Source organism: Oncorhynchus gorbuscha, linkage group LG15 (genome assembly GCF_021184085.1).
Source record: "Oncorhynchus gorbuscha isolate QuinsamMale2020 ecotype Even-year linkage group LG15, OgorEven_v1.0, whole genome shotgun sequence".
Taxonomy (NCBI): Eukaryota; Metazoa; Chordata; class Actinopteri; order Salmoniformes; family Salmonidae; genus Oncorhynchus; species Oncorhynchus gorbuscha.
In genome coordinates this window covers 43371165-43396835 of record NC_060187.1, presented here as the reverse complement: position 1 = coordinate 43396835, position 25671 = coordinate 43371165, and the positions used below count along the sequence as shown (strand labels likewise).

Genomic DNA, 25671 nt, shown 5'->3' with positions numbered 1-25671 from the left:
TTTATAACAACACATACTTTAATATGGAATTCCATCCGTCTCTAACAAAGGCTTTTATCAGAAAACCATTAGTCTGAGAAAATAAGGTAAACAATGATGAAGATTTGGGGCAGACTCTGGATAGAGAATTTAAGACCAGTGAGGACCCGAGTAAAGGAAGAGAATCATGTGAGAAACAGAGTGAACATCACCTATTCCCCCATATGGAGTGATTCATTGATTTGTGGGGAAGGGGGGGGGACCTGAGGATGAGTTGATGGTGTGTGTGGGGGGGTCGCTCAGCTTTAGCATGCACAGTCCTGGTGGGGGGGTGCGGGCTGCTCGGTGAGCTGGGGCCCCTGTTTAGCCCCTGTAACTGCCGGGTCAGCGGCATCCAAGCTCTCAGACATCTTTTCGCAGATTATGTCCACCAACCGCTCGAACGTCTGTTTCACATTGATGTTATCTTTGGCACTGGCCTCAAAGAACTCGAACCCTGGAACATGGTGTTATAATGGTGTTGGATTTAAATGTTTACCAAACTAGCCATACGTGATCAGTAATCTTGCCCATTGGTTTCTGAAGCTATTGTGAGCAAACTTTGTGTTTTGTCATTCCTGTATGACATGATATTTGGTGGTAGCTGGGAGATCTGTGTTCAACAGCCAATTCGGCACAATTATTTTTATGTTTGCTTATGATGCTGTTCCACCTCCTGATCGCATTTACTCTGGATAAGAACTTCTACCAAACGATTGCAATCAAATTATACATGTTATTGTTGCTGACAACTCAGATGATAAAATCAACTCATCAGATAAGAAGTACCATTAACATCAGCAGTATCATTGAATTATATAGCTCATGTAGTTATGGTGGGCACTGTGAGCTGGTGTTGTGTGACTTGAACTCACCCATGTGTTCAGAAAGCTGCCTGCCCCTGTCTCCTGCCACCACCCTCTCGTCCTCCATGTCACACTTGTTGCCTACTAGCAGGACCTGGGCGTTGTCCCACGAGTACGTCTTAATCTGGGTCGACCTATGGCAGCCATACAGAAAGGTTCAGTATTAGAAAAGATTACACACACACACACACACACGCATCCAGTGGTTTTGAGCAGGTGCTTGAGGTCAAAGAGACACAATGATGATCTGAGGATCGAAACATTGTTTCAATAAACCACTCTTACTAAGAACATAGATTGTAGTGTGCAGTCTGCAGAGACATGGTCCACTGCAGAGCCATTGAAAGCTTAGGTGACATTTTCACTGCACTTATCCAACACTCAAGGGTCATCTAAAATGAGTTTGGAATAATGCAACTTGCGATACGATTAACGTTTATTTGGGGTTATTGTGAGTAATAGTATTTGGTAACACGCAAACTTCACCTGCCACATTATGTAAGCAAGCATTGAAAATAAATGTACACATACATGTTATTCAATCATTTTACTCACGTGAACAAGCGCCTGCTTAGCCAAACGTTAAAATAGAACTTAGTTTTATTTGAGATGCTCCTTATTGGATATCAGGAAGATACAAACCCACGTCCCCTCCTTATTGGACATCAGGAAGATACAAACCCAAGTCCCCTCCTTATTGGATATCAGGAAGATACAAACCCACGTCCCCTCCTTATTGGACATCAGGAAGATACAAACCCAAGTCCCCTCCTTATTGGATATCAGGAAGATACAAACCCACGTCCCCTCCTTATTGGATATCAGGAAGATACAAACCCACGTCCCCTCCTTATTGGATATCAGGAAAATACAAACCCACGTCCCCTCCTTATTGGATATCAGGAAGATACAAACCCACGTCCCCTCCTTATTGGATATCAGGAAGATATAAACCCACGTCCCCTCCTTATTGGATATCAGGAAGATACAAACCCACGTCCCCTCCTTATTGGATATCAGGAAAATACAAACCCACGTCCCCTCCTTATTGGATATCAGGAAGATACAAACCCACGTCCCCTCCTTATTGGATATCAGGAAGATATAAACCCACGTCCCCTCCTTATTGGACATCAGGAAGATACAAACCCACGTCCCCTCCTTATTGGATATCAGGAAGATACAACCCACGTCCCCTCCTTATTGGATATCAGGAAGATACAAACCCACGTCCCCTCCTTATTGGATATCAGGAAGATACAAACCCACGTCCCCTCCTTATTGGATATCAGGAAGATACAACCCACGTCCCCTCCTTATTGGATATCAGGAAGATACAAACCCACGTCCCCTCCTTATTGGATATCAGGAAGATACAAACCCACGTCACCTCCTTATTGGATATCAGGAAGATACAAACCCACGTCCTCTCCTTATTGGATATCAGGAAGATACAAACCCAAATCCCCTCCTTATTGGATATCAGGAAGATACAAACCCAAGTGGATGTTTTTTGTCTGGGGATTAATCGTTGTAATTAGAGAAACACACAATTTTGTCTGACTCCGGTTCAACAAAAATATGAAACTAAACATGTAAAGTGTTGAACCTTCATTTCATTAACTGAAATATAACATCCCAGAAATGTTCCATACTCACAAAAAGCTTATTTACTTCTACTTTTGTGCACACATTTGTTTACATCCCTGTTAGTGAGCATTGCTTCTTTGCCACGATAATCCAACCACCTGACAGGTGTGGCATATCAAGAAGCTGATTTAAAGGCATGATCATTACACAGGTACACCTTGAGCTAGGGACAATAAAATGTCACTCTAAAATATGCAGTTTTGTCACAACTTAAGGCCACAGATGTCTCAAGTTTTGAGGGAACGCGCAATTGGCATATTGATTGCAGGAAAGTCCACCAGAGTTGTTGTCAGAACATTGAATGTTCATGTCACTACCATAAGCCACCTCCAACGTTGTTTTAGAGAATTTGGTAGAAGCGAGGTCCAACCAACGAGAGCGTACAGGTCGCAATGGTGGGTAGTGTATGGGGCTTTGGTGACAAAACAGATGGCACTGTGATAGACTGCATCCAGTTTGTTGAGTAGAGTGTTGGAGCCTATTTTACCAGATGAACCAGGTGATGTCAACTATACAACTGCTCTTGCTTCATACTCATCGCCAAACCCACTGGCTACAGGTTATCTACAAGTCTCTGCTAGGTAAAGACCCGCCTTATCTCAGCTCACTGGTCACCATAGCAGCATTCACTTGTAGCACGCGCTCCAGCAGGTATATCTCACTGGTCACCCCCAAAGCCAATTCCTCCTTTGGTCATCTTTCCTTCCAGTTCTCTGCTGCCAATGACTGGAACGAACTGCAATCATCTCTGAAGCTGGAGACTCATATCTCCCTCACTAGCTTTAAGCACCAGCTGTCAGAGCAACTCACTGATCACCGCACCTGTACATAGCCCATCTGTAAACAGCCCATCTATCTACCTACCTCATCCCCATATTGTATTTATTTATTAATTTTGCTCCTTTGCACCCCAGTATCTCTACTTGCACAACTATACTTGCACAACTATACAACTATAACTGCCAAAATTAAGGAAACACCGACATAGAGTTTTAATTGGGCATTGGGCCACCACAAGCCAGAACAGCTTCAATAGACCTTGGCATAGATTCTACAAGTATCTGGAACTCTATTGGAGGGAAGTGACACCATTCTTCCACAAGAAATTCCATCACTTGGTGGTTGATGGTGGTGGAAAATGCTGTCTCAAGAGCCACTCAAAACTCTCCCATAAGTGTTCAGTTGGGTTGAGATCTGGTGACTGAGACGGGCTAGACATATGGCTTACATATTGTTTTCATGCTCATCAAACTGTTCAGTGACCACTCGTGCCCTGTGGATGGGGGCATTGTCATCCTATGAGGGCATAGCCATGGTAGCCAAAACGACCAAAATAATGGCCTGCCCAGCATTTTTATAAATGACCCTAAGCATGATGGGAGGTTAGTTGCTTTATTAACTCACGAACCATACCTGTGTGGAGCCCCTGGCTTTCAATGTACTTTGTATCCCCCATTTACTCAAGTGTTTCCTTTATTTTGGTAGTTACCTGTATATATAGTATATGTGTCTCAAGTCCAATGGTCTTTATTTAGAAAAGGTCAACAAATTCTTATCACTTCGTAGGCCTTTCTGAAGAAAAGGTCAACAAATCTTTGGTGCCAATTGGACCTACTCCAGTCAGGCCTGTACTGTATCAAGGAACACTGGTCTGTGTTTGTCCTCTGTTTTACTACTATTTGCCATATGGTCACATGACCACACCACATTCCTGAGCAATCACTTACCAGTCCTGCACAGCATTAAAGGACTCCTCATTGGTGATGTCATACATGAGGATGAAGCCCATGGCACCGCGGTAGTAAGCCGTGGTGATAGTCCTGTACCTCTCCTGCCCTGCCGTATCCTAGAAATATGACACACACACACACACATACACACGGAGGTTGCATGAAAACGAGCACCACAGCCTATTTGACATTCACCACAGTCAAATTGACATTGACAGCGATCGTCCCACGCACACCAATAACGACAGAACATTAAAACCCTCCGGTGATTTCAAACAGTCTACCCGCAGACTGCTTTTGATGCCAACAGATGATGATGGGGTATCAGTAGCTTTTACAGCTCCTGACGCATTTCCACTGTGACTTGCCAAATTTCGCCTCCCTTCCTTGGTTGGCAAGCCAGGGGGTGGAGGGGGCAGATTGAGTTACGGCCTAAGCTCTAATGAATGCTCAGGGAATGAGGCCTCCCTGACAACCCAATACTGCATCTCTCTAAACTGTGGAGCAACATCAGCCCCAATCCCCATTACACACAACACTATGCTGGTTAGGCTTCATTTTAGGGTAGTAGTCAAATTGTTGCTTTTTGTATGAGCAATGTCTAGCATGCATAATGAATCCGAATACACATGTAAATATGTAAATTGGGTGAGATAAGTACATTATATGGTGTGTAACAAATGTGCTTGTTTATGTTTTAGGTCATATTTGAATTATCAGCATTCACAGCTTTTTCAATTTATACTGTATGCTGTACTGGGAGGTGGGGGATGGGGAGCAGTGTGTGTGTATAGGTGGTGGTGGTGGTGGTGGTGGTTGGGGGGGGGGGGGGGGTATATACTCAAGAGAAGTGTGTAGTAATGGGGGAGGGTGCAAACTTCAGAGTCATTGCCCTGGGAAAAGGCTGACCACAGACCAAGCCTTTCCTCAACACACATACACGTATCCTCTTTCACCAGCCCCCAGTGTTTGATGCACAATATGGATGCCCACTGCAGTGCCCCACTGCAAACTGGTTGAATCAACATTGATTCAACATACTTTGTCAACGTATTGTGATGTGGAATCTATGTGGGAAATACATTGGATTTGAAAAAAAAGGGATCAACATACAATGTTGTTTTGAGGGTGAAATTTCAACCACAGCTATGTCACCATGATAACCAAATTTCAACATAAACCTTCTAGAAAGTATGTTGAATTTGTAACTTTAAAAATGTCAGCTTTTCAACATTATATCCACTATCAGAATATGATTTTAAATAGTCTGGGCATCACCTCCTACTGGAGAATTGATCTATCGACAGCTACCCTTTGGTCTTCCATCCAAGGTTTTAACCAAGGCCCAGCCCTGCTTAGCTATGATATTTGTCATTGATTATTAACAATGTGCTATCATGAGAATGATTGTTGAGAGGGCGCCACTTAAAAATTAAATAGATTCACTATTAAAGTCATTCCAAAGGGTAGGTTTAACTTAGCAAATTAAATGTGACCATACTTTATCAATCATCAATGATGCTATTTAGGCCTATATAGCATTTGCAAAGTCATCAACAGCAACTGTTTGAGTTCAACCCAGAATTCAACTAAAAATAGAATACAATAGGCCAAATATCAACATTTGAAGGAGAAGTATTATCTACTTGGATAGTTCCACTTTTGCCACTGACTTAGTCTTGCTTTAATTCACATCTCCATCTCAAACAAAAATCATAGTTCAATCAAATGAATTTAATTTAATTAAACTTTATTTAAAGTTTGATTTGATTTTTAACACATCAATTATTAATTTGTAGACAAACTGGAATTAAAGCCAGACTAAGTCAGTGTTACAGATGGAACTATCCAAACAGAAAATAAATATTCTTAAAATGTTGATATCTGGTTGCATTGACAACTAAACACAATTCCTATGTGGCCCAGCTGGTGGAGCATTGCAATTTTAATGCCAGGGTTATGGGTTCGATTCCCATGTGGGACTATTATTAAAATGTATGCCGTCACTCTGGATAAGGGTGTCCTCTAAATGTAACTCAATATTACTTTTGAAATACAATAAATAGCTTATTAACATGTCTACAAGTTAACTAAAATAAAGTAGATACATCTCTTTTATATGTTGATATTTGGTTGCATTGTCAACCAAATACAAATCAATACTACTTTGTAATACAGTAAATAGCCTAAAGTTAAAGGAGATATATGAAATATTTGTGAATTTTCATTTAATTTAATTTCATAGTGTTTCACAATGTTTTAAAAAATAACGATTTTGGGCCCACACGAAATGACATACAGCTTGTTCAGCCGTCCTATTGGTCAACAAAAGCCAGACTGGCTCGATGTCAAATTGGCAAGCTGCACCCCCCTCTCTTCCATCAACGTCTCTCAGAGACGTGGTTATCATCTCACAAGCAGAATCATCAATGGCAGAAATCGCCTTGCCATTACCTGGTTGATATAATTCTAGAATGCTGGCCTCCCGAGAGGTGCAGCGGTCTAAGGCAGTGCTAGAGGCGTCACTACAGATCCGGGTTTGATCCCAGGAGACACATGAGGCGGTGCTCAACTGGCCCAGCATCGTCTGGGTTAGGGGAGGGTTTGGTATTTTATCAGGATCCCCATTAGCTGTTGCAAAAGTAGCAGCTACTATTCCTGGAGTCCGCACAAAACATGACATAATACATAACATTAGACAAGAACAGCTCAAGGACAGAACTCCATTTATTTTGGCCGGCTGGGATGTCCTTGTCCCATCGCTCTCTAGCGACTCCTTGTGGCGGTCTGGCGCATGCACACTGACTTTGGTTGCCGGCTGTACGGCGTTTCCTCCGACACATTGGTGCGGCTGGCTTCCGGGTTAAGTGGGCAGTATGTCAAGAAGCAGTGCGGCTGGGCGGGGTTGTGTTTCAGAGGACGCATGGCTCTTGACCTTCGCCGCTCCCGAGTCTGTAAGGGTGTTGCAGCGATGGGACAAAACTGTAACTACCAATTGGATATCACGAAAAAGGGGTAAAAAGTACAAAAATAATAATACAATTGAAAGATTCTGTTCATGTGACAAAACAAGCAATTTATAGTGTAAAGAATCATTTCACCATCTAAAGCGCTATGGAATATATTTTCAATTACAAAAAATATTGTACTTTCAGCTGTTTGAAAGTGATGTACAAAACCAAAAGTAAAAAGACACAGAAATGCAGCATCACATTCATGGAAACCAAGACTGTTCTCAAGGCAGGCCTGGTTTTATCTAGATACTGTATGTTCAAGTCACGTCTGGGATCATTTTTGCATTTTAGCTAACCCTAAACCTTTTCCTAACCTGCCATGTTAATTATCCTAACATGCCACGTTAATGATCCTAACCTGCTACAAAAAGTTGCTTCTGCTAGTCAAAACTGGCAGATCTGCCATGAGAATAGTCTTAGTTTCCACTAATGCCATACAGCCACAGAAACCACCATGCCATTACCTGGTTGCTAAAATTAAATTGTTTGCCTAATTTCATTTTATGTGAAAATACAAGCAATTCATAGTAAACAGAATCATTGCACCATCTAAATCGCTGTGAAATATCTTGTTTTCAGCTGTTTAAAGCTGGTGGACAAAACTGAAAGTAAAATGCTCAAGCGCGAGTGGTTTCCACTAGATTCCACAGACACAAGTCTCCAACATGTTGCAGGGAAATGGGATGTAGAGGAGAAAGTAGAGTTGTTTGTATTCAACCTAAGTGTTGTTGCAATTCACCTAGCTTCCACATGTGTGTACGTAGCACCTTTAAGGCTATCACACAAACTAATGTTACATTCAACCTAAATTGACTAACATATCCATGGACACATTTTGAGGTTACTGTAACTATGCATTCCTTCTTATGTAATCATATAAAGCGTGCTTGTTCAAGATAGCATGCATAGGTTATCACAGGTCTACCTATTGCTATAAAAATCTACGCAGAATCTCGAACGGCATGAATCACTTGCACTATGTACTTTTAATGTAATCTCAACTGCAGTCCAGGTCATTTGGTTCTGCTATTAGATGAAGCACAATGATCACATTAATCTGTTGTATAAATAAACAAAGTATCTGACATTGTATTCCCATTTGAACTTTGCTGTGCTTTTAAATGGTTGAAAGCCCAGTGATAAACATTTGGGCGACAACTAAACCAAAAATCTGAAATTGTTTTCCAATTGGAATTTGTTTTTGTTTTTTAGATGGTTGAAAGTGTAGTGATAACACATTGGAAGTTCAACTAACTTTAGGCTGTGTTTTTGAGCGAGTGAATACAGGGACAGAATTCTTCGTTACAGGGACATATCAACCGTATGAAAGGGTCTCCAAATCTCACCCAGATCTGTAACTTGATCCTCTTGTCGTTCCTGTAGATGGTCTTCACCTTGAAGTCAATGCCCACCGTGCTGACGAAAGCTGGCGTAAAAGAGTCGTCTGCGTAGCGGAACAGGAAGCTGGTCTTGCCCACGCTGCTGTTTCCAATGATGAGGATCTTGAACATGTAGTCAAAGTTCTGGTCTGAGGACTCCTTCTGTCCATAGGTAGCTGTAGCTGAAGCCATCTGAAATATTAGAGAGAGAGAGAGAGAGAGAGAGAGATTTTGTCAACCGACTGAAAATATCCCTTGTATTTGGAAGTATCATGGAAAGAGTTCCAATACTGATTCTTGGCGGATCACAGGACAGTACTATTATTACATTGTGTTTCTATAAATGGCCTCCAACACTTCAGAAATATCAAAGGTAAAGCCTAGGATAAGCAGTGGAGGCCATGTTCTAAGTACAGACGAAACGATACAGAATCCAAAGTGCCAAATATCCACACAGGGCCTGCTTAACCCCTTGTCAAACACACCTAGTACAAAAAGTGAGCAACCTCATCCACCACAGTGCAGTTCATCAGTGTTCACCAAGGCCAAGTAGTGGTAGTACTCAAGAAGACACTAAGTTCTGAAACATCGATATACCAGAGGCACAAGAAGACAAGGCATTGCATCAAGAGACATTTAAAATCGGTTCCCTTCAGCGTGACAAGATATCAGTGGGCGAGGAAATAGTCCCCCGACGGCTTCTCTTGCACCTGACAGGAATCAAAGCTTTTCGCACAAAGTGGACAATTCTGAACCGCCTAATACTTACAACACCTCTTTAATTATGGGTTGCTGGTTTTACAGACCAATCATTCTGTCTCTCAAAAGATGTGAGCCATTGTGTACATATTTAGTCAGCTCTCAACAGTGCATTCTTGAAAGATAGAGCAGCCTACGCCACATGCCACAAAAAGGACTTCAAGTGGATTGACTGCTCGTCCTCTCAGGACATCTGCCCCCGTGATAGGACAGTATAGTTGTGTTGGAAAGTGATTGATCGCATTGGCAGGGATCATATTGAACTTGTGACGGGAATCGTATCTACTCTTTAGGGCAACAGTGACTTCACTTCAGCCCATCAGGATTCAAAGTCTCTTAAGGCTCCATCTATAGCACAAACATGTGCTTTTTGGTCTTAATTTAAGGTTAGAATTCAGCATTATTGTTAAGGCTAGGGTTAAGGTTAGGGTTAGGTTTAAAATCAGATTTTATGACTTTGTGGCTGTGCCAGCTAGTGACCACTCTGCAGAGCTGCCTCCAGAACTAGATTCATGATGAAAATCGCTAACCTGTGTGGAGTACATAGTGCATCTTTGACCTTAGTGCAACTGTACCCATAGTGCTATTTTAAGATTTACTGTGGCGCTGTTCATAGCTTTTCAACACAGGACTCTTGTAAAGAGTAGAGAAGGAAGTGCCAATAAGGTCAATAGAAAAAGCATGCCAGAAATTGATATGCAACCGGATCAATACTGCAAACTCTAAATGCATTCTAAATAAGTCTTGACAAAATAAACTGACAAAACAGACTATGCATCCTTCAATATAATACATCACAAATGTCCGGAACCTGAATCATACAGGTTCTGGTTTAGGTGTATCCATTACATGTCAAAATATCAGAGTGAAATTCAAAGTATTTTCTAAAGTGTCTGCTTCTAGTCATGATGACTAAGATTTATCTAAGCTTCCTCTGATGATAGATAGTCATATGACTCTGCCTTACATGCTGTCCAGTGCTACTAGAAAAATACTGTTTGTCTCAAAGAACACTCTTGGCTTTGAACACTCAGGTTATGAGTGAAATAAGCTTGCTTGTGGGCCTGATAACTAATGTCCCCAACATTCAAAGCCATGTTATTTTGGCTATTGTTTCTGAAGAACATCATTTAGATGATAGGCCTAGACCTACCAGTACATAATTGCTGGACCTCACAAAGAGCTCATAGAGTGGTGAGAAGGAGTTTACTGTGCCCGGAATTCACCATTCATTCTCTGTATTCTGGGTTCAATCAAACATCATTTTAATCTTTGCTTTACTGTGAAAAGTTACAGCTGATTTTGGGATTGTATATCGATTCTCTCTCCTTAAATATAAACCATCTGATTTATTTGTTTCAGTCTTTGAATTGTTTAACTTTTCGCAAACAGCTCCTGATAATATCAGGGCATAAGAACTCTAATCTGTCTCCTGCATTAGCCTAGTGTGCCCAGCTGGCGCACATGATCACAAGGCCCAAGCTCATTTCCCCCCGATTTTCCCTGGCTAAACTAAATTCAGTTTAAAAAAGAAACGTCCCTTTTACAGGACCCTGACTTTCAAAGATAATTCATAAGAATCCAAATAACTTCACAGATCGTCATTGTAAAGGGTTTAAACACTGTTTCCCATGCTTTGTCAATGAACCATAAACAATTAATGAACATGCACCTGTGGAACGGTCGTTAAGACACTAACAGCTTACAGAAGGTAGGCAATTAAGGTCACAGTTATCAAAACTTAAGACAATAAAGAGGCCTTTCTACTGACTCTGAAAAACACCAAAAGAAAGATGCCCAGGGTCCCTGCTCATCTGCGTGAACGTGCCTTAGGCATGCTGCAAGGAGGCATGATGTGGCCAGGGCAATAAATTACAATGTCCGTACTGTGAGATGCCTAAGACAGCGCTACAAGGTGACAGGACGGACAGCTGATCGTCCTCGCAGTGGCAGACCACGTGTAACAACACCTGCACAGGATGGGTACTGCTCTTAGAACTGTGACAACGGGCAACCTCGATGGAATATGTAATCATTTTGCCAATACAGCTGTATATGTACACAAAATAGCAACTCAAGAAAATATGATACAATGAATGGCTAAATTGCTTCCGGACACTTAAGGGTCCGCAGAGCTCCTCCTCCCACTTACTATTGGAAACCCAATCATCGTTATTGACACCTCCCTCTCAAGAGATTTGTGCAATTTATCTAAATGTTAAATGCATTCTATTCAATTATTGACCGAAATATGCTTCTTGCAATGTCATGACAGGACTTGATGGTCCCTAGACTCCTTATGTCTTTCTAAGGACACAAGTCTGACTGGCCAGGAGAACTAATCCCACAACTTGGGCAAAAAAAGATGACATGAGTCTTGACTAGAGGTCGATCGATTATGATTTTTCAACACTGATACCGATTATTGGAGGACCAAAACAAGCCTATACCGACTAATCTGACAGTTTTTTTGTAATAATGACAATTACAACAATACTGAATAAACACTTTTATTTTTATTTAATATAATGGCTCAAATAAATAATGAAACATGTTCAATTTGGTTTAAATAATGCAAAAACAAAGTGTTGGAGAAGAAAGTAAAAGTGCAGTATGTGCCATGTAAAAAAGCTAATGTTTAAGTTCCTTGCTCAGAACATGAGAACATATGAAAGCTGGTGGATCCTTTTAACACGAGTCTTCAATATTCCCAGGTAAGAAGTTTTAGGTTGCAGTTATTATAGGAATTATAGGACTATTTCTCTCTATACAATTTGTATTTCATATACCTTTGACTATTGGATGTTCTTATAGGCACTTTAGTATTGCCAGTGTAACAGTATAGCTTCCGTCCTTCTCCTTGCCCCTACCTGGGCTCGAACCAGGAACACATCGACAACAGCCACCCTCGAAGCATTGCTACCCATCACTCCACAAAAGCCGCGGCCCTTGCAGAGCAAGGGGAACAACTACTTCAAGGTCTCAGAGCGAGTTACGTCACCGATTGCAATTCTATTAGCGTGCACCCCGCTAACTAGCTAGCCATTTCACATCGGTAACCCCAGCCTAATCTCGGGAGTTGATAAGCTTGAAGTCATAAACAGCTCAATGCTTGAAGCACAGCGAAGAGCTGCTGGGAAATGCACGAAAGTGATGTTTGAATGAATACTTACGAGCCTGCTGCTGCCTACCACTGCTCAGTCAGACTGCTCTATCAAATATCAAATCATAGACTTAATTATAACATAATAACACACAGAAATACGAGACATAGGTCATTAATATGGTCAAATCCGGAAACTGTCATTTCAAAAACAAAATGTTTATTCTTTCAGTGAAATACAGAACCGTTCCGTATTTGATCTAATAGGTGGCATCCATAAATCTAAATATTCCTGTTACATTGCACAGCCTTCAATGTTATGTCATAATTACGTAAAATTCTGGCAAATTAGTTCGCAACGAGCCAGGCGGCCCAAACTGTTGCATATACCCCGACTCTGTGTGAAATGATGCAAGAGAAGTGACACAATTTCCCTAGTTAAAAGAGATTCATGTTAGCAGGCACTATTACAGTAACTAAATATGCAGGTTTAAAAATATATACTTGTGTATTGATTTTAAGAAAGGCGTTGATGTTTTTGGTTAGGTACACATTGTTGCAACGACAGTGCTTTTTTCCGCGAATGCGCTTGTTAAATAACCGTTTGGCAAAGTAGGCTATGATTCAATGATAAATTAACAGGCAACGCATCGATTATATGCAACGCAGGACAAGCTAGATAAACTACTAATATCATCAACCATGTGTTGTTAACTAGTGATTATGCTAAGATTGATTGTTTTTTTATAAGATACGTTTAATGCTAGCTAGCACCTTACTTTGGCTCCTTGCTGCACTCGCATAACAGGTAGTCAGCCTGCCACGCAGTCTCCTTGTGGAGTGCAATGTAATCGGCCATGATCGGTGTCCAAAAATGCCGATTACCGATTGTTATGAAAACTTGAAATCGGCCCTAATTAATCGGCCATTCCGATTAATCGGTCGACCTCTAGTCTTGACCATATGTTAAACGAGAGACGAAGACTCAAAATAATTCCAATCAATGTGATTTACCATAAACTTTTCAACCTCTCCCAACTGAGGAAAGTATCTGTGGCATCAACCTGTGCGTCTGTGGCATCAAGCTGTGCATCTGTGGCATCAACCTGTGAATCTGTGGCATCAACCTGTGAATCTGTGGCATCAACCTGTGAATCTGTGGCATCAACCTGTGCATCTGTGGCATCAACCTGTGCATCTGTGGCATCAACCTGTGAATCTGTGGCATCAAGCTGTGAATCTGTTGCACCAACCTGGGAATCTGTGGCACCAACCTGTGAAACTCTGGCACCAACCTGTGAATCTGTGGCACCAACCTGTTGGCTCTTCTTTTCAGCCTAAAGAGTTTGACACCTTAACAACAGATGTGTGATGTCAGCTGGTCCTAAACTGTGTTGGTGCACTATGAGTCAGACAGTTTTGATCAGTCTTTTGAATGGGTTCCCACTGGCATCTTGTTAATCCTGTTTTAGTCCAGGATGATCCCAGAAAGCCTGAGAGTCAGACCTGATCCAAACACCGTGGCATTAGGCAAGCTAATGAGAAAGACAATGACAGTCTGCCAAAGGAGCTGAAGTATACCTCAGCTTAATCTGGCTCCTATAAAACAAAACCAACATTTTGTTAAAGCAAATTGGACAGCGCTATACATTACATAGGCATTATTCCAGGGTAACTACAAGGGAATAACTTTAGTGAGTTAGTCAAGTTAAGTCCAGGCTGTTACCTAGCTAGTAATTATTTTCTTACAAGACAATACAAAAATGCTATTGAAATGTGCCATAACTTAATAGCATATTACTACGTAATTACTAAGGTTATTCCGCGCCGGGTAGTTGTTTTGAGCCCCATGTAATGTGAGGCAATAAATAATCCACTTACATTTTGGGATGTTAGAATGTCCATAATATTGTTACAACCCCTGTCCTAAAAATGCTTAATCTTTATTGAAGTGAGATACTTCAATTTATTTTCCCATCTAAGCAGTCTGAAGAAACCATTGTGCTTCTTTATAAAACATTTGATTTTCCAAACCCATATCAAACATTTACATTTAAGCAGATGCTCTTATCCAGATTAACTTACAGGAGCAATTAGGGTTAAGTGCCTTGCTCAAGGTTACATTAGCGTATGTTTCACCTCATTGGCTCAGGGATTCAAACCAGCAACCTTTCAGTTACTTGCCCAACGCTCTGAACCGCGAGGCTACACGCCAACCCCAGGTGACCCAAGTTCATGAAAGATATAAAGAGTTGCTTGGGTGATCTAATTAGCAACACATTGTAGCTATCCTCTTTCGTCAAATGAAGTGGCCGACAGTATTAATTCAAGAGCAAAGATTAAACTTACTTAGCGAAGATGAATTTCTCGTCTAGAAATCACAGAACTGAATGTACTAAGGCACTAAAAGGCCCTCTACAGTAGAGTAACCTTGCCCAGTAAAATAAACATCTGTCAACACATTGCTAAAACTGAGAAATTATACTCCACAGCAGACACACCCATTTCCAAGACAACTCCCTGCATTCTCTTTCAAGGATGGGTTGAATTCATTTAACAAAAAGTGATGATTCATTACTTGGGTAGTGGCAAAACATAAGAGGGAAATAAACGTTTTTGACAGTTTGACAATTGACAGTGGACCGAATTGGACTGAATCAAATCACATGAAAATTCATAGTGAGACATTAACCAAAGAACTGTAAGGTACCAAAACATCCAGAAGATTGCCTAATATGGCATTTCCCCTCCATCCAATCACATTTTCCATTTTCTAAGAAGACAAATGCAGATCAGAAGGAGCTAAAAATATAATTTCCTCCCTCTTTATAGAGCAGAAGATGCCATGAACCTGCTAGTATCACAATGGAAGCCTGCCATTAAGAGAGTGGAGTTTTTGTTTTTGTAGTATGGGAGGGGGAAACAAAAAGTGCCCTGTAATCTAATATAATATTGTAGGGCAGGCAATAGCAGCCCTTATTTAACCATTAAACATTGAAGGTGCCTTAATACTTTTTCTGTGATGCATTTCCCCCAGAGAATCCAGCAATAACATTGGATAAATAAAGGTTAAAAAAATATGCTGGTGTACATTTCAAACAAATTAAAAATGGTTGGATAGGTACAGTTGAAGTCGGAAGTTTACATACACCTAGCCAAATACATTTAAACTCAGTTTGTCATGTTTTGTCATAGATTGTCATGTCTTGTCCCTGTGCTTTCTCTTCTATTCGTTTCCCCCTGCTGGTCTTATTAGGTTCTTTCCCTCTCTCTATCTCTTTCTCTCTCTCTCTCTCTCTCTCTCTATCGTTCCGTTCCTGCTCCCAGCTGTTCCTCATTCTCCTAACTACCTCGTTTACTCTTTCACACCTGTCCCCTATTTTGCCCTCTGATTAGAGTCCCTATTTCTCCCTCTGTTTCCGCTTCTGTCCTTGTCGGATCCTTGTTTGCTGTTTGCTGTACTGTGTCCTTGTTCCGTCCTGTCGTGTTTTTGCCTTCTTCAGATGCTGCGTGTGAGCAGGTGTCTCTATCAGCTACGGCCTGCGCCAACCCGAAGCGACCTGCAGTCTGTGGTCGCATCTCCTGTTGTTCCCCTCTACTGACTAGAGGATTTCAGTTATTCCTGTTTGGACATTACCAGTGAAAGAATTCAGGATTAATCTTTTTTTGTTAAGACTGGAATAAACTCTGTTTCTGTTAAGTCGCTTTTGGGTCCTCATTCACCTACATAACAGAAGGATCCGACCAAGAATGGACCCAGCGACTACGGATTCTCTCTACTCTGCTGTCGAGTTCCAGGGAGCGATGCTAGGCAGACACGAACAGGAATTGTCTGCTGCTCGACATGCCGTTGAGACCCTGGCCGCCCAAGTCTCCGGCCTCTCGGAGGAGATTCACAATCTCCGCCTCGATCCACCGATTACCTCCTGGGCTTCCGGGTCTCCGGAGCCCAGAATTAATAACCCACCGTGCTACTCTGGGGAGCCTACTGAATGTCGCTCGTTCCTTACCCAGTGTGATATAGTGTTCTCTCTCCAGCCCCACACGTACTCCAGGGGTATTGCTCGTATCGCCTACGTCATATCTCTCCTTACTGGACGGGCTCGGGAGTGGGGCACGGCTATCTGGGAGGCAAGGGCTGAGTGTACTATCCAGTATCAGAACTTTAAGGAGGAGATGATACGGGTTTTTGATCGTTCTGTTTTTGGGAAAGAAGCTTCCTGGTCCCGGTCTTCCCTATGTCAAGGTAATCGATCCATAACGGATTACTCTATAGAGTTTCGCACTCTTGCTGCCTCCAGTAACTGGAACGAGCAGGCGTTGCTCGCTCGTTTTCTGGAGGGACTCCACGCTAAGGTTAAGGATGACATTCTCTCCCGGGAGGTTCCATCCAGCGTGGATTCTTTGATTGAACTCGCTATTCGCATAGAACGACGGGTAGATCTTCGTCACCAAACTCATGGAAGAGAGCTCGCGTTAACTGTGTCCCCCCCCCCTCTCCCCGACACTACCATCTTTCCCCACTGACTCAGTTGTTGAGCCCATGCAGCTGGGGGGTATTCGCATCTCGACTAAGGAGAGGGAACGGAGAATCACCAACCGCCTCTGTCTCTATTGCGGTTCCGCTGGTCATTTTGTCATTTCATGTCCAGTTAAAGGCCAGAGCTCATCAGTAAGCGGAGGGCTACTGATAAGCGCTACTACTCTGTCCTCTCCGTCAAGTTCCTGTACTACCTTGCCGGTCCATCTACGCTGGACCGGTTCGGCAGCTTCCTGCAGTGCATTAATAGACTCTGGGGCGGAGGGCTGTTTTATGGACGAAGCCTGGGCTCGGGAACATGACATTCCTCTCAGACAGTTAGGGGGAGCCCACGGTCATGTTCGCCTTGGATGGTAGTCCACTCCCCAGGATATTATGTGAAACACTACCTTTAACCCACACAGTATCTGGTAACCATAGTGAGACCATTTCTTTTTTGATTTTTTGTTCACCTTTTACACCTGTTGTTTTGGGTCATCCCTGGCTAGTGTGTCATAATCCTTCTTTTGATTGGTCTAGTAATTCTATCCTTTCCTGGAACGTTTCTTGTCATGTGAAATGTTTAATGTCTGCTATTCCTCCTGTTTCTTCTGCTCCCTCTTCACAGGAGGAACCTGGTGATTTGACAGGAGTGCCGGAGGAATATCATGATCTGCGCACGGTCTTCAGTCGGTCCAGAGCCACCTCCCTTCCTCCTCACCGGTCGTATGATTGTTGTACTGATCTCCTCAAGAAGCGTTTTACATCCGCTCCTATCCTTGTTACACCTGACGTCACTAAACAGTTCATTGTCGAGGTAGACGCGTCAGAGGTGGGCGTGGGAGCCATTCTGCCCCAGCGCTCCCATACTGACGATAAGGTTCACCCTTGCGCGTATTTTTCTCATCGCCTGTCGCCGTCGGAACGTAACTATGATGTGGCTAACCGCGAACTGCTCGCCATCCGTTTAGCCCTAGGCGAATGGCGACAGTGGTTGGAGGGGGCGACCGTTCCTTTTGTCGTTTGGACTGACCATAAGAACCTTGAGTACATCCGTTCTGCCAAACGACTTAATGCGCGTCAGGCTCGTTGGGCGCTGTATTTCGCTCATTTCGAGTTCGTTATTTCTTATCGTCCGGGCACGCACTAAGAACACCAAGCCTGATGCTTTATCCCGTCTCTTCAGTTCTTCTGTAGCCTCTACCGACCCCGAGGGAATTCTCCCTGAGGGGCGTGTTGTCGGGTTGAATGTCTGGGGAATTGAGAGACAGGTAAAGCAAGCACTCACTCACACTCCGTCGCCGCGCGCTTGTCCTAGTAACCTTCTATTCGTTCCTGTTTCTACTCGTCTGGCCGTTCTTCAGTGGGCTCACTCTGCCCAGTTAGCTGGCCACCCCGGCGTTCGGGGTACGCTTGCTTCTATTCGCCAGCGTTTTTGGTGGCCTACTCAGGAGCGTGACACGCGCCGTTTCGTGGCTGCTTGTTCGGACTGCGCGCAGACTAAGTCCGGTAACTTTCTTCCTGCTTCTGCTCCTGGCCTTGCTGGGTTTCAGTCTGTCCCCAGCCACCGCATCTCTCCTGGTCCTGTTCCTGCACTTGCTGTGTCTCAGTCTGTCCACAGCCACCGCCTCTCTCCTGTTCCTGGTCTTAGCCTTGCTGTGTCTCAGTCTGTCCCTAGTTGTTACTCTCCTGGCCTGTTTGGTCCTGATTGCTCTAACGCTTACAGTTCTCTACCCGTGTCTCATTTTTATAAGAGTTATTGCACTAGATTCCCTCTTCATCGTTTCCCGTTACGGTCCTGAGGAGAGGAGTTGGGTTCTTTCTCGGGACGTGCTGGACCGTTCGTTGATCAATGATTTCCTCCGTTGCCGCCAGGGTTCCTCCTCGAGTGCGCCAGGAGGCGCTCGGTGAGTGGGGGGGTACTGTCATGTTTTGTCATAGATTGTCATGTCTTGTCCCTGTGCTTTCTCTTCTATTCGTTTCCCCCTGCTGTTCTTATTAGGTTCTTTCCCTCTCTCTCTCTCTCTCTCTCTCTCTCTCTCTCTCTCTCTCTCTCTCTCTCTCTCTCGTTCCATTCCTGCTCCCAGCTGTTCCTCATTCTCCTAACTACCTCGTTTACTCTTTCACACCTGTCCCCTATTTTGCCCTCTGATTAGAGTCCCTATTTCTCCCTCTGTTTCCGCTTCTGTCCTAGTCGGATCCTTGTTTGCTGTTTGCTGTACTGTGTCCTTGTTCCGTCCTGTCGTGTTTTTGCCTTCTTCAGATGCTGCGTGTGAGCAGGTGTCTCTATCAGCTACGGCCTGCGCCAACCCGAAGCGACCTGCAGTCTGTGGTCGCATCTCCTGTTGTTCCCCTCTACTGACTAGAGGATTTCAGTTATTCCTGTTTGGACATTACCAGTGAAAGAATTCAGGATTAATCGTTTTTTGTTAAGACTGGAATAAACTCTGTTTCTGTTAAGTCGCTTTTGGGTCCTCATTCACCTACATAACACAGTTTTTCACAATGCCTGACACTTAATCTGAGTCACAATTCCCTGTTTTAGGTCAGTTAAGATCACCACTTTATTTTTAAGAATGTGAAATATCAGAATAATAGTAGAGAGAATTATTTATTTCAGCTTTTATTTCTTTCATCACATTCCCAGTGGGTCAGGTTTGTAGGCCTCCTTGCTCGCACACACTTTTTTAGTTCTGCCTACAAATTTTCTATAGGATTGAGGTCAGGGCTTTGTGATGGCCACTCCAATACCTTGACTTTGTTGTCCTTTTTGCCATTTTGCCACAACAGTGTAAGTACACTTGGGGTCATTGTCCATTTGGAAGACCCATTTGTGTAACGTCTTTCATCTGTTGAATGAAGAGAGTCAGACCGAAATGCAGCGTGTAGGTTACTCATGACTTTAATGAAATATGTCGTGGTACATGAAATAACTGATAATACGAAAACAACAAATGAGTGAAACTAATTACAGCCTATCTGGTGACTACTACACAGAGACAGGTACAAACACCCACAAAATACAACGCGAACTCAGGCTGCCTAAATACGGTTCCCAATCAGAGACAACGATAAGCAGCTGACTCCAATTGAGAATCGCCTCAGGCAGCCAAGCCTAACTAGACACACCCCTAATCATACACAATCCCAATACTACAAACCCCAATACGAAAACACAACATATAAACCCATGTCACACCCTGGCTTACCCAAACATATACCAAAAACACAAAATATAATGACCAGGGCGTGACAATTTGCGACCAAGCTTTAACTTCCTAACTGGTGTCTGGAGATGTTGCTTCAATATATCCACATAAATTTCCTCTTCATGATGCCATCTATTTTGTGAAGTGCACCAGTCCCTCCTGCAGCAAAGCACCGCCAAACTTAATGGTGGTCATTATGGCCAAACAGTTCTGTTTTTGTTTCATCAGACCAGAGGACATTTCTCCAAAAAGTACGATCTTTTTCCCCATGTGCAGTTGCAAAGTCTGGCTTTTTTATGGCGGTTTTGGAGCAGTGGCTTATTCCTTGCTGAGCGGCCTTTCAGGTTATGTCGATATTGGACTCATTTTACAGTGGATATAGATATTTTTGTGTCTGTTTCCTCCAGCATCTTCACAAGGTCCGTTGCTGTTGTTCTGGGATTGATTTGCACTTTTCGCACCAAAGTACGTTCATCTCTAGGAGACAGAACGCGTCTCCTTCATGAGCGGTATGACGGCTGCGTGGTCCCATGGTGTTTATACTTGCGTACTATTGTCTGTACAGATGAACGTGGTACCTTCAGGCGTTTGGAAATTCCTCCCGAGGATATACAAGACTGAGGTCTTGGCTGATTTCATTTGATTTTCCCATGATGTCAAGAAAAGAGTCACTGGGTTTGAAGGTAGCCCTTGAAATACATCCACAGGTACACCTCCAATTGAATCAAATGATGTCAATTAGAATATCAGAAGCTTCTAAAGCCATGACATCATTTTCTGGAATTTTACCAGCTGTTTAAAGGCACAGTCAACTTAGTGCATGTAAACTTCTGACCCACTGGAATTGTGATACAGTGAATTATAAGTTAAATAATTTGTCTGTAAACAATTGTTGGAAAAATGACTTGTGTCATGCACAAAATAGATGTCCCAACCGACTTGCCAAAACTATAGTTTGTTAACAACAAATTTGTGGAGTGATTGAAAAATGAGTTTTAATGACTTCAACCTAAGTGTATGTAAACTTCCGACTTCAACTGTACCTGGGGGCTAAGTCTGTGAGAATTCTGTCATCCAGACCAAGTTTAATTAATACAACTCTTTTTTTCCACAGATAGCTAACTTAGCTGCTTAAAATGCTCGACCTCCAGATGAGTAGGAGGGAGGAGTTTAAGTATAATTCTTACAAGCTTGTTTTGGCTGGTCTGTATCTTATTCTTCAGACATTTGGGGCTGTTGGTGAACCATGTAGTGCAGGCATAATCAAAGTGACACCAGACTAGCGCACTTGCCAGACTCTTTAGGGTGTCAATTGCTAGGTTTCCATCTGTCACGCCTTGGTCATAGTATTTTGTGTTTTTGGTATATGTTTGGGTAGGCCAGGGTGTGATATGGGTTTATATGTTGTGTTTTGTATTGGGGTTTGTATTAATTGGGATTGTGTATGATTAGGGGTGTGTCTAGTTAGGCTTGGCTGCCTGAGGCGATTCTCAATTGGAGTCAGGTGATTCTCGTTGTCTCGGATTGGGAACCGTATTTAGGTAGCCTGAGTTTGCGTTGTATTTTGTGGGTGTTTGTTCCTGTCTCTGTGTAGTGTTCACCAGATAGGCTGTAATAGGTTTCACGTTCCGTTTGTTGTTTTTGTATTTATCAGTTATTTCATGTACCACGATACTTTCATTAAAGTCATGAGTAACCTACACGCTGCATTTCGGTCTGACTCTCTTCTTACAACAGAAGAACGTCGTTACACCATCCAATTGGCGACAGATTTTCTTGTAAATATTCTAAAATCTGCATAAAAACAATATGCACATTTTCCCATCAGAGTTGTGTTTCCATCAAATTGTCTTGTTTGCGGATAAAAGTTTGCGTAAATACGTAGTGCACATAAAAATAACTTTTGCAGTTACATTCCCATGTACCAAATAAAAAAAAAAATGGAATGGGTTTCCATTGCAGTCAAGGCCTACTGCTGGTTTTGTCACAAAAAATATTGCATAGGTATTGTGAATATACCCACTCTGGTATTGACACGTGCACTCTAGCCAACAGCTCGCAGATACAGGGTGGGTATAGCCTACATGATGAGATTATGATGGATAAAAGTGAGAGATTATTGTTATTTGTCAAACAGCAGCCAAGCATCGATCATCATATCACCAGAACAAGACCCTCGATCAGGGCACTTTCACCACCCTGTGAAGTTCATTGTAATTTATTTAATCTGTAGCCTAATAAACTGCATGCTTTCCCATGATGTGACATTTTTTTATCTGACATGTACTTTACTCGCATGAAAAGGTTGGGTGGAAACCTGGTTAATGTCAAGCCATTTTGATGATGCTAGAATTATATTTTGAACGGAAGTGTGCATACCTACGGGAGATTTTTGAAGAGGCCTAATAAGATTAAAACATTGTGAATGGTTGTGTTTATGTCACATATAAAAGGTAATACATGTTAAAAGTTAAATAACAAATATTTAGGCTATATTGAGGTTCTAGGTGTGTGAGGAATAGCCACTTGGATTAGAGAGGAGGCAGAGCGTGCACTAAGCTTTCCTGAATAATTAGGCCTGCCGAAGCATATGTGGGCACATTATTATAGTCCGATTTGGGAGAATGATGATCTGCAACAGACAGCGCATCTCAGTATAGGTAAAAAGACAGCCAGAATGGCTTGCTACTGTGCCTTTCTAGACTTTATAAAATATCTAGAGTGGACCCACAACTGATCCAAATGGAATGAAACATTCAAATCACAGGGCTTTTGCGCTGTTATTAAAATGAGATTTTCACTGCAGCCTAGAGTAGAATTTAGTACTCATTTGAAAACAATAATGAAATTATTCATTGCGTTGTGGTGTTGTTGGCTAGTCTAGGTAGGATAATAGTTTTTTCCCTAAACATGGTCAATAGGGGAGGTTTTTGAGTGTCTCTTGTCTTCAGTGTTCATTCATGCGCAATGACGCACCTGGCCTCTCCACTGCCTATCTGCTATTCCTATTTGTTCTTGTGGATTCATATTGAAAATTGATCCAGCCTATTTTGGACCACCCCCCACCCCAGTACATTTCGAACTGTCCTCACTGCCTACAATTTCCTTTATAGCATAGAATATCTACTTTCTTGCATTCAAATTATGATTATTTCAAATGGTCCCAATCTAACATGCAAAAATGCTCAAGTAGCTTTTTTAAAATGGGTATTTATTATTAGTTGTCCAATTTAACATAGCCTGCTTTGCTATTTTGACCATTAATATAACGATGTATAACTACCTAAAATGAGAAAAATGTACAATGCATCATCCCAGACCTCATAGACCGTGACCTGGGTGAGTGTCCTAAAACTGTGCGGTGTAAACTATCCTGAGATTGCAATCAGTAGGTAACTAGAGTCCCCAACCCTTGCTTGCTGATGTGGTCCCATTCAGACACACAGCATTACGATTCTCTCTGTTAGGTATTGTGCTGTCAAAGCAGTGGTTTTATGAAGACATCAAGGATTTAAATAGCCTGCAGAACAGTGTAAAGTCAATCTATACGAGCATGTTCGTTCCCTTGTCTTTGAGAGCACAGAGCGACCCGTGCACCTATCTAAAGCGCATTGGATTTCCATGTGGCAGGCCTGATATTAATTCACGTAAATTATACATTGCTTATTTGATGTAAGAATTATCTCGCACTACAAATGAAGGATACACATGCGGTATCGCGAACCAGATATGCTACTGTAACCGATGAGCTATTTTAGGAATTTCGACAGGTCATTCTTCTCCCACTGATGCTGTGGTTATTCGAGGCTTGACATGTCATACATTACGGCATAATTGTAACCAACCCCATATGAAATACTATATTTACGAGCTACTGCACTTACATTTATCTGTAAAAAGCAAGCATCGAATGTCAAATGATGGTTATTGTTTCTCCTTTATTCTATTTTGTTGGCGCATTTCCATAGAAACTTCTAAACAAATGTAACTCTACACCAGCTATGGTATAGTGTAAATGAAGAATATAATAATTATATCCTTACCTTTAAGTGTATTTTCTGCTCTTATTACGCAATACACCACCGCGTCAAGCACCTGCAGAAACACTAACGTCATATGACTGACAGTTGACTACTGAGGTAGGCGGGCCCTCAATGTTGGTGGGGTTTGATTGATATTTCAAGCCACTAATCCTGGACCACGTACACTGAAACGTCCTAAAATATTCAAGATGCGTTAAACCTATCCCTATTTATTATTTATCCTCCTAGCTTGTGCTTCTTTATAATTTATTACAAAAGAGTGTCAGGAAATTATTAATTGAATGACCATACATAGCCCTGCTCTTCAACATCAGTTGATAATAATAATAATAATCTTATCTTTCAATCTTTCAATTTCTTTAAATAATGATGTCCTTGGTGTATATAATTATTAGATCTAGTTTGGGACTTATTATTACTTATCATTTACTTGAATCATGTAGAGTCTACCACAGATTGCAATAATTAATTGTAGCCTACACTGTTTATTTCATTTGAATGGATATGGTGATGAGGGGAAGGGGGATAGGCGCAGCGATGAGTAGAGAGACTGGCGGTGCAGTATTTCTGGTCCCATAACTCTTCTGAACAATGATAGCAAGCATTGGGAGAGTGTCTGCCATTTTGAATGGATGAGGAGCAGAGGGAAGGACAGCCACCCTTGGCCACCCAGCTTTGTCTCCTGACTGCTTCTATCTTGTAAGACCCTCTTATACTTCAGCCAGCAGGGCTGGTGTCATGCAGGTGAAAGAGGACCCAAAAGCGACTTGGCGAAAACAGAGTCTTTAATCCAGTAAAGTAAATACAAACAAAAAACACAACTTTCACTCGAAATGACGAGGACAAACTGGAGACTCGATCTTGAACAGCAGGTGAACAGCAGGTTGCCTCGGGAAGGCACTTGAACCAGACAGACTCAGACACCTGCTCACCACGCAGCATCTGAGGAAAACACGACACGACAGGGCGATACACAAACACAGCACGGTGAATTCTAGACAAGGAACCGACAGGACAGGAACGGAACACAAAGGAAGAAATAGGGACTCTAATCAGGGGAAAGGATCGGGAACAGGTGTGGGAAGACTAAATGATTGATTAGGGGAATAGGAACAGCTGGGAGCAGGAACGGAACGATAGAGAGAAGAGAGAGCGAGAGAGTGAGAGAGGGAGGGGGAGAGAGAGGGATAGAAAGAGGGAAAGAACCTAATAAGACCAGCAGAGGGAAACGAATAGAATGGGAAGCACAGGGACAAGACAAGATAATAAATGACAAAACATGACAGTACCCCCACTCACCGAGCGCCTCCTGGCGCACTCGAGGAGGAATCCTGGCGGCAACGGAGGAAATCATCAATGAGTGAACGGTCCAGCACGTCCC

At 42.4% G+C, this 25671-nt stretch overlaps 1 protein-coding gene across 2 annotated transcripts; it reads right to left on the bottom strand.

Moving 5' to 3' along the window:
* LOC123996327 (ras-related protein Rab-3A) lies at positions 1-24372 on the bottom strand. Of its 2 annotated transcripts, none has more exons than XM_046299684.1 (5): positions 24291-24372; positions 8625-8849; positions 4262-4380; positions 894-1018; positions 1-475 (listed from the first exon to the last, which is right to left on the bottom strand). In XM_046299684.1, exons 2-5 carry the CDS (start codon positions 8847-8849, stop codon positions 285-287), a joined length of 660 nt encoding a protein of 219 aa, XP_046155640.1. In that variant the 5' UTR covers positions 24291-24372; the 3' UTR covers positions 1-284. The 2 variants fall into 2 exon arrangements, with proteins under 2 accessions (XP_046155640.1, XP_046155641.1); XM_046299685.1 differs by lacking the exon at positions 24291-24372 and adding an exon at positions 14869-14962.
* Positions 24373-25671: the final 1299 nt, after the last annotated feature.

What these genes read in the sequence shown, in the direction of transcription:
- LOC123996327 (XM_046299684.1), bottom strand. Translation starts at nt 8,849, where the DNA reads ATGGCTTCAGCTACAGCTACCTATGGACAGAAGGAGTCCTCAGACCAG. An exon ending in GGATCAAGTTACAGATCTGG is followed by an intron (nt 4,381 to 8,624) that starts GTGAGATTTGGA and finishes TCATATTTCTAG; the next exon opens with GATACGGCAGGGCAGGAGAG. An exon ending in GCAGCTTTCTGAACACATGG is followed by an intron (nt 476 to 893) that starts GTGAGTTCAAGT and finishes ACCATGTTCCAG; the next exon opens with GGTTCGAGTTCTTTGAGGCC.